Genomic DNA, 10,204 nt, shown 5'->3' with positions numbered 1-10,204 from the left:
TTGCTAGGGGGGTGCAGGCCGCACCAGGTGACGCACTGGGGGGTGACGTGCCCTGGGGGAGGACGCGCTAACATCGCCGAGTTAGGAGCTACAGCATCATGCCATACACTGTTGGATGCGGAATGGTCAGCAGAGTGCAATGCAAAAAACAGAATTGAAATCGCTCCTTCCATTCAAAGGTTATGGCCAAAAAACTAGAAGGAAAAAATGCATGGAGCCCTATGGAAAGTGAAAGTGAGCCGTATCGCGCGTTTACTCATGAGTAGGCATACTTGCCATAGTCCCTCGGAAAGGGCAGGCTGAGAGGAATTCAACGACACCAGAATGGTCCCAATCCAATGAGCTCACTGATTCTTTTTGGGGGGTTGTTATTGCAGGCAGACTACAGAGTAAGCTCCATTGACCACTATAGAACTTACTTCAGAGTAGACATGCATAGGATTGGACTCACAGGCTGCAATCCTACTCACACTTTCCTGAGAGTAAGTCCCATTGACCACTATGGGACTTACTTCAGAGTAGATTCACTTGGTGGAACAGGACTGGCTCCCTTTTATTTAATTATTTTATTTTAATTTAATTATTTATAATTATTTATTTTAACTTGCTTGATGATGTCACTTCTGGCCATGACATCACTTCCAATGGGTCCTGGACAGACTGTCATTCTAAAAAGTGGGTCCCAGTGCTAAAAGTTTGAGAACTGCTGCAATAAGGTGTTAGTAAGTTGACACAGGGTGCGTGTGTGTGAGACTCTACAAGTTTTCAAAATCACTAAAATCAGAATTTGGAGGAATAAGACCATCATGTTATATATCAATCAATGCATACTTTCATGCAGAATGCAATGAAACAAACCACATTGAAATATCTGTGTTATAACAAAAGGTACAGCCAAAAAAACTGGTGGGGGGCGGGGCGATGGTACCATCACCACCACCTGGGGTGTTGCCCCGCCCACTGCATGGGGTGACTCGCAGGCCTCCCACACCGGGTGATGCGAATCCTAGTGACACCACTGGGGCTTACTGACTGCTGAGCCATTGGCAGTAGGTTGCAGACTGTTGGAGCAGCTGCAGCAATGGAGGCTCATGCAATATAATGATGGACCATGAGATTTGACAGCATATCACACAGCTAGGGTTGCATTGTTAGAGAATTACTGGCATTGATAGTTACCCAAGAATAGAGGGAAATGTATATACTATTTCCCTGCATTATAAAGTTGTGGAAGAATAGGCAATATTTATAGGAAAGCTTATTTAAATGGTAAGTTCCTAATTCAGCTCAGTGTTGTAGGATGCTGTATTCTTACTGAAGTGAAGTTCCCGCCTGTGCAAAGCTCTTATGCATATATCTGAGTCATGTGAACCTTTGGAATGTATAAACATTGTTGACAACACTGGGATGAGTATAGTGCCTTGATTAACCAAATACTTGGTTCTGAAATTCTCCAATGAGAACAATTTCATTGGTTGATGCTGGCTATAAGAAAATGGTCTGAAGACTGGGAGAGAACTAGCACACCTTGATCCTAAGCAAGTTCATTCAGAAATATGTCCTGCTAAGTTAAAAAGGCTTTTAAAATAACTATGCCATTTCAAAACCCATTCTAAAATATTGAGAGGCAGTGCAACTTGTACATATTTGTCCAAATTTAACTAGGTACTCTTGTAATGCTACCAAAAGCTATAGTATAAGACATCAAATAAAGACAGAGTTTGCCTGGTAGATTGCTTGGTTTGGTCTTTCATTGTATTCATTTTCTTGTGCTAACTATGGTGTTTGTTCACCTTTCACTCAACCTGCATGAACAAATTTGCTTGTGTAAGTGGCACCAAATTGCATTCTTGTGCTTTTGTTATTCAGAATAGCAGCAATTAATCTTTGTTCCACAAAAATCACCTTTCCCTGCCCCCTCCCAAAGCTAAGATGGCAACATTTGTCCATTGAACAAATGAGATACAAAAGAAGAACAAAAGTGTAACTCAAGTATAAATGTTGACTCTTGATGTAGCATGGCTTCCTTGGACATGAGAAATAAAATAAAGGTGAGCAGAATGTGTCCACCATTATGATACTCCCATGACTTCAATGCCACATCATTGATGGGCATAAGAGTTGTGACAAGGACAATCTTCAAAATACATTTTGAACTCAACATGTTGCATTTTGAATATTCAGATTAAGGTGGTGAATCTAAGGGCACAATCTTAACCAGGTCTACTCAGAAGTAAGTCCTATTTTGTTCTATGGGGCTTACTCTCAGGAAAGTGTGGTTAGGATTGTAGCCTAAGCTAACTAGAATTTGTTTTAAAGGTAATATTTGCATTTTCTTTTTAGCATATTAGAGATGAATGAAAGCATAGCAGTTACTGTGAAACAGCAAGTTCATTCTTCACTAAGGAACAAATTTGTGTCCAAGGGTGAATATCTCTTTGTTTTGTTTAAATTCCCTCCTATAACTTTTCCTTACATCCTGTTCTTTGTTACAATCCTCAGATTTGTTCCACTATTCCCAGATATGATTCCACTGTTACTAACAATAAGATGCCCTGATCGAGTAATTCCCTGCAAGCATGGTGGCTTCCTGCCTCAAAGACCTCTCAGTTCAGTCCACTAGAGCAGGGGCATCCAAACTTTTTGACAGGAGATCCACATCATCTCTCTGACACTGTGTCGGGGACCAGGAAAAAAGAATTAATTTACATTTCAAATTTGAATAAATTTACATAAATGAATTTATTAGAGATTGTATTTATATGAATGAATGAAGGTCTTGCAATAGCTCAAGGCCTATAAAAGGCCTTGCACAAAGCAAGGCCAGCCTTTCCTTTGCTGCCGCTGCCGCATCACAGATGTGAAACAGCAAGCAGTGGAGGGAGCCCTCGTCCCACAGCTCATACAAGAGGTTGAACAGTTGGCTGTCACACTGAGAGCAGTTGCATCAGGCCAGCTGAGGGCTCCAGCAAATCTCCGGAGGGCCAGAGGCTCATTGGAGACTGGGGGCTCCCTGAGGGCCAGATTGGGAGTCCTCAAGGGCCACAAGTGGCCCCAGGGCCGGGGTTTGGGCACCCCTACTCTACAGCAGTGTTTCTCAAACTGTGGGTCAGGACCCACTAGGTAGGTCACAAGCCAATTTCAGGTGGGTCCCCATTCATTTCAATATTTTATTTTTAATATATTAGACTTGATGCTACCATGGGATGTGACTGCATTTGTAGAAATGTTACAGATCTGTACTTTGAACAAGCTACTATGTATATTCTTTTAACGACAGTAAACATGACTTATTCCTGGGTAAGTGTTGGTAGGATTGCAGTCTAAAAGTGTTAAAAATTGCCCTGCTTGACAATGTCACATTCGGTCATGACATCACTTCCAGTGGGTCCTGACAGATTCTCCTTCTAAAAAGTGGGTCCCAGTGCTCAAAGTGGATCCCAGTGCTAAATGAGAACCACTGAGCTAAACCATACTCTGAAACAGGCAGCCTCCCAATAAAAATAATGACATTTCCGATGCAATGTTACAGCTTTGTACAGTAGAAACTGTGTTATCTGGGAAATCATAAAGCAAATGAACCTCTGGTACCCTTTGGGAAGGAACCTAATAAATAAGCATAATAACACAATTTGTATTCACCCAGAAATTCTATTGTAGATTCTCACAGAACATCAAATTTCGTACCAGGAAAATGCTTCACCTAAACATGAACTGGCTAAATGTATATTTAAAGTGACAAAATGGGATTCATGAAACTATGTCACAGGGTAAGACATTGCTAGTGATTGCCTGCACTTTATTTGTTGTCGGTTTCATGTTCATTAAGTTCATCCATCTGTGCATCTGCCCAATACACACATAGAAATCAGTGTGCCCATTTCTTAGCACTCTGCCACAGAATTTTCCTATTCTCATATGGGGAAAGATACATGTCTTTTGACCCCTGGTTAATGCCAGGACAGCGTTCTTCTCCCCACCATTCCTCTCTGTTTAAAGCCATTCAGAAGGTAGAACTTCCAATGCCGCAACCCAACCTGAACCCAAGAGATGGCACAAACATTTTGACATCCTGCCATCCATCTGACAAAAGAACAAAGGATCCTGATTTCTGGATGATCTTGCCAGAGTAAGACCCACTATCACCCCATCCTTATCTTAGCTTTAGTAGCTGCAGCAATTGACCCCTTTATGAGTTCAGGATATCCCCATCTAAAACCCTCTTTGTCTCCTCTTGCCCACACTGTTAGCCATCAGGTGAATTTGACCACAGAATTATGATTTGAGAAGATTCTTGCAAAAAGAGGGATGGATAACCCTGTAAATCAGAATTTATACCTTCCGCATGCTAAAATATTACAGTTGAACTGGTTTGGAAACCAGATGAGGTTCGGATTCCTCATACACATGCCTAAAGAAGCAAGTGCATGTTTGCACACATGTCCTAGAGCACATGTGGTAGCAGTTTCAAAACCTGACCAGTGGAAAAGTTTATCATTACAATTTGCACAGTGCAACAAAACATGGACAAAGAGAAATTAAACTTGAGTCCTGTGATTATCATTTCTGTTTCAGAAAGATACATAGTGAACTGTATGATACAAATATCAACATACGTTTTCCAAGTGAATTGTTCCATGGTTCCTTTTGGTTCTTTTGCAGTTGAGCAGGCTGGCATTTCAATGAGTGGATCATCCTGCACTGTGAAAAGTTACTAGGCCATAGGCTGATGTTCTATAGTGCTAGATGAGACCTCAGATCATTGTTCTCCTGCTCAGATTACCAGTTCCTATCAGGCATGGAAGCTATAACATATTATTAAGCTATCTGCAGCAGTAGTTCTACAGAGAAGCTGGATCAGGTCCACAATTCTCTTTGTCTGTAAGCTGACCTGATGATGCAGGGAAAACATTTCTGGACCCAGCTAACAGACAGCCCAATCCTGAGCTGCCCAGTGCACAGGGCTGCCATGGTGCCAAATGGCTTCTGTGGCATCCTAAGTGTGTCAGGTAGCCGCTGGCGGCTCCTCAGGGGAAGGGAACTACTTGATTCTGCTACTACTCGAGTAGCAATGGGACTACTCAATTCTGCAACAGCTTTTTAGCTGGCACAGAATCAAGGGGTTCCATGTCAGGCCATATGGCCTAACCAGGGTCTCCGAATCCAGCAGAGTTCAGCTCTGCCAGTTCCACCACCTCCCAACCTGCTCCCTCCCCTACCATGCATTCCTCCCACCCTCTTCCCACCCCAGAATGTCTCCCCCTGCCTTCCCCCACCCCATCTTATCTCTTCACCACCCAGCATGCACATGGGACTACAAGCGGCGGACCACGGACCCAGTGTGGGCTTAAACAGGGCTAGCTCTGGCAGGCCCCTGATATGGCTCGCAAATGTGCATTACAGCACATTTGTGACAGTCCGTGCTGGCAGTAAGCTGGCACGAAAAGCACAGGATCAGGCCCAAAGTGCCTTGTTTTAGGTACTCTGACTGTACCATTGCAAGTTCTTAGTTACAGTAACACTATAATAACTCATCTCTAACAGTCCCACAACTGACAGAATGTGGAAATGGGGGTGATCCACAGTGCCGCCCCCACTCCATTTTCTACATTCCGCTTGCAGGCAGTGAACATGTGGGGCCCACAGTGGGTTCAAGATATTTATTTATTTTTAACAGAAAATAAACATTATATTAAAGGGAAGATTGGACTTTATCTCTGTGAGCTATTATCACCATTATTTATTGCTGTATACTGCAGGACTCTCCATGGTATAGGACTTCTGTCTGGAAAGAGTGTAAGCAAAAACCACAGAGATGCCTTTGAAGAAAAAATCTGACAAATCTGACCCACAGTGACACCAGCTTAATAGAAATTGGATTGTTATTGTGTGTAGAAAAAAGCATTAATTTTTCAAGTAGACCAATATTGATCCGAAAACAATAGTTCTTATCAGAGATTACACTAACATGAACCCCTTTCCTTTACAGAAAGCCAATTGGCATACCAAGAAAACTAACATCGTGAGGCCCAACCGATTGACGTCCTGTATAATCTTAGAAAACAAAGAATGTTTATCCCTCCACTGGGACACAACTCTCTGAGATCACTGACCTGTGTATGTTCATTAACAGAGAAATAAATCCTGCTTGGCTGCATAGATTGAATAAGGACACTGAACTGTATGTATTTTCATCCCATGAAGAATAAGACTTCCTTGTTCTTCAAGGAACAAGAATCCTATGCATGCCCACTATGATGTAAGCTCCATTCACTTCAATACACTTTACTTTCAGGGAAGTGTACATAGGATCAGAGCCGTCTTTTCCTAAACACTGGTTTTGTATATCTGTATGCCATCCTCATTGCCTGTCATTATTTACAACTGTATGTTTGTATGAATCATAAGAATGCATTGAAATGTAGCCATAGGATATGTGGTGCATGGTTATGCACCAGATCCTATCCCCAGTCTCCCAGACCACCCCATTCTTTTTCTCTCCTTGGACATACCACAGAAAAATGGCTGGCGTAGGTCTGAGAAGACCCATAGGCAATCGGGCAGCTATCAGGGGTAAGTAAAAAACACATCATGCTGACTGACCAATCACCCCCACCACCACCACCATTGAATGCAACACACATTCCACCTGCACGGCGGATCGGATTGGGCAGTCAGTGTATTATTACATGTCCTTATTTATGCCGCTTTCTTTTAGCTCCTGCTTGGATTATTATTATTATTTTTTTCCAAATTGCTTTAACAATACAGAGCAGCAGAACTGTAAGCAATCAGATATCATTGTATGGTTTTGATTTTTTAATGGAATTCAGAACTTGATTAACAGCATTGTTGTCGACCTTCTCCTCATGCCTAGCTAAATGCATTTAATATAGGAGTCAGGAAGAAGAACAATAGATAATAGATTCACGGAAGTTATACCTTTCACCTTGAGTCATGACTTCCATATGTGTGGGTTTCAAAATAGTCAGAGGGAGAAGGAAAATGTAAATGTCATCTCAAATAGGAAAAAAAGAAAAAATAAACACTCCATAAGCTATCAATAATGGAAAAGATTTTCACATGTTCATGAAATTTATTCTTTCAAACCGATCACCTAATGCCCCTTGATAAAGATTCAGCAACAACAACAAAAAACTTCATATTCTTCTTTGTCTTGATCAGGAAGGTGGGAAGCATGCTGAATGATCCCCCCCACAGTAATCCTAAACTGCTGTAAGCTTTGCTAAAGACTCTATGCAGATTTAAAGAGTACAATTTAAAATCTCTTGATGTTCCCAGAGTGACGTAGCTAGGTCATTTGACATCCAGGGCCCATACATGTTTGTCACCCCCCAAATGACAAAGTTAATTTGTCAGCGGATAAGGGCACCCGCCAGGATGGGGAACGAAATCAGGCACAAGTTGGAATCGAAACCCGGGTCTACCCAACAGGTAGATCTGGGCTTCAAGTCCAGATGGGAGCCCACGTCTATCTGCCTAGAAGAGGCAGCTCCAGAAGGCAGTTGGAATGGGAGCCCAGGTCTACCCAGCAGGTAAATTTGGGCTCCAAATCCAGACAGGAGCCCAGGTGTACCCATCAGGAAGAGGTGTCTCCAGAGGGCAGTTGGGATGGGAGCCCTGGTCTACCCAAGCAGGTAAGTCAAGACTCCAAGTCTGGACAGGAGCCTAGGTCTGCCCTCCTGGAAGAGGTGGCTCAAGAGGAGTGTCAGGATGGGAGCCCAGATCTACCTGGCAAGTAGATCTGGGTTCCAAGTCCAGACAGGAGCCCAGGTCTACCCACCCAGCAAACCTTGGCCACAGAGGCCAAAATTCAACCAGGAGCCTAGGTCTACCTGCTTGGTTGACCTGGACTCTGGAGTTAAAGTAGTGTTCCTGTCCCCCCAATACAAACACTGGATCTATCAGAGGTGTCACCCCCCTTGTTACGTGAAAATCCCCCCTTTTGCCTTTTAGCTGTGATTTTCTCTCTCTCTCTCTCTCTCTATATATATATATCTGGTTATAATATCATGCAAGCTAAACTGTTCTCCCAGCATACAGGCTACATTTCCAGGAATTTGGTTAAGCCACAAGCTCATGGTTACACAACCACACCACCACCCACCCACCCCCATAGTCACACATTATGAGATGAAGTCTTGTGTCTTAATCCAATCACTTTTTAAGCATCTCTTACATTACTGTATGCAAATGATTTTGGTGTTGCTGATTCATTCATTGTACCTATGTTTTCCACAGTCTTTGTTAAATTCCCCCTTCTAGGAAGCCAGCTGATAACTGATACATACATCCTGACCCCCATTCAAATGTAAAGCATTACTCCAAGCAGCCAGCTTTGTGTTAGCAATCAAGCTACCTTCCAGCTCAGTCTGTCTCCCAACCCCTTAAAAGAGAGGGCTTTCTCTCAAACTCTCTCTCTCTCTCTCTCCAAGTCCCAACACATTTGTGTTGTGTCAGAGGGTCCTCTCCATTGGACTCTTCCCCACCCCCCACTCCAACTGCTCTACAAAACAGGTAACTATCTTGCACCTGGAACTCTTTCCCTTCTCTCCCCATCTTCAGAGCGTGATATCATAGTCTTTCGAGACTGGAGGTTGCCAACAATTTTCTCCCCATCTTTAGTTAGCAGCTGGGATTGGCAGAGCAGGGACCCCTAAAGCCTTCCGTAAAAACCCCTTCCTTTTTCTCTTTTCCTCGGTTTCACCAAATACTCTTCACACGCAACCACCATGAAAGCTAGGTACCAAGAAATATACTGTATTTCTTCATGTGCATTATGTTTACCTTTGTTCTTTTGTAATAAACCATAACCTTTTATTGAAAGTTATCTTTCTCTCAGTCTCCTCTTTAAGCAAAAGGGAATTTCTCTGAATTACGCCGTCTTGTTATCCAGCCTACGATCCTAATGTTCCAATAAGGGCAGTGTAATAATTCCCCTAAACAAAACAGCCCTTTTGGTAACACCATGGTGTCACCTTGCTAACACCTTATTGGTTCCATGCTGTGCCATAATAACATCTTATTGGCTCTTTGAACAATCAGTCACATTGGTCCATTCTGAGTTAAGGAAATTGTATTTTTAGTTACATATGACAGTTGCATTTTTGTTTTCTGGTTTTTTTGGCCGTAACATTTGATAGAATTGAGATATTTCACTCTGGTTTGTTTCATTGCAGTCTGCTCTAAATTGTGCATCAAATGGTATATTACATGATGGTATCTCTCCATGGCGTCTCTCCACCCCTCGCCCAAGCCAGCCCAGGAGGAGTCGGCGTGGAGTCGAGGGTCGCAGGCGGCGGCTTCGTGGGCACGCGGCAGATGGGGGAAGCTGCGGCTCTGAGCAGGGCCGAGGTGCTGCATCTCGGGCCACCAGAGTGGAAACATGCCTGCCACGCCCTCCTGTACGCGCCCTGCCCGGGGTGCCTCTTCGGGAAGATCCCCTTGCGCTTCGCAGTGCTGATGCAGATGCGGTTTGATGGGCGCCTGGGCTTTCATGGTGGTTTCGTGGATCAACGGGATACTTCCCTGGAGGAAAGTCTGAACAGGGAACTGCTTGAAGAGCTAGGCCCTGGTGTTGCATCCCTTCTTGTGACTGAGAATGACTACTTGAGCTACCATGCCTCTGAGAGAGCACAGCGAGTGGTGGAACACTTCTATGTCAAGCAGCTCAGGCTGGAGGAGCTTCAGGCCATAGAGGACAGGGCCACACAGGCAAAAGACCATGGACTGGAGGTGATGGGCCTTTTCCGTGTTCCCCTCTATACCCCGCGTGATGGCACTGGTGGTCTCCCAGCTTTCCTTAGCATGATGGTATTATTCCTAACAACTGTGATTTTAGCAGTTTTGGTCACTACTGGTCTCACCGCCCCCACCTCCCGCTAGCTACGCCACTGTCTCCCCATGACTTTCCAACTAAGGCTCCCTGAAAGTCAGTGTGATGAGAGATTTGATTCATTTTCACATGATATTTCAAGGCTTGCATGTTTTCAGAATTATGTATATCTGAGGAGAGGAGGAAAATTAGAAGAATTGCCTTAGCCATAACACCCACACACTGGAAAAACAAATGCCTGTTGCACCATTTGCATGATGCAGAAAACTAATGTTTAAAATATGTGCATTAATGTTAAACCTTATCACATGTATAAAACTCAGACAAGACCAGGATCCAAAATCCTGG

The 10,204-nt window shown here is 43.5% G+C and overlaps 1 protein-coding gene across 1 annotated transcript; it reads left to right on the top strand.

Annotated features, from left to right (window-relative positions):
- The first annotated feature begins 9,342 nt into the window (after positions 1 to 9,342).
- On the top strand, positions 9,343 to 9,906 carry LOC136648326 (U8 snoRNA-decapping enzyme-like). The gene has a single exon (XM_066624437.1). The coding sequence runs from the start codon at positions 9,343 to 9,345 to the stop codon at positions 9,904 to 9,906; it is 564 nt and encodes a 187-aa protein (XP_066480534.1).
- Positions 9,907 to 10,204: the final 298 nt, after the last annotated feature.

The sequence above is a fragment of the Tiliqua scincoides genome, chromosome 4 (assembly GCF_035046505.1).
Source record: "Tiliqua scincoides isolate rTilSci1 chromosome 4, rTilSci1.hap2, whole genome shotgun sequence".
Lineage (NCBI taxonomy): Eukaryota > Metazoa > Chordata > Lepidosauria > Squamata > Scincidae > Tiliqua > Tiliqua scincoides.
The sequence above is the reverse complement of the archived record's forward strand: the minus strand, read 5'-3'. Positions and strand labels throughout refer to the sequence as shown.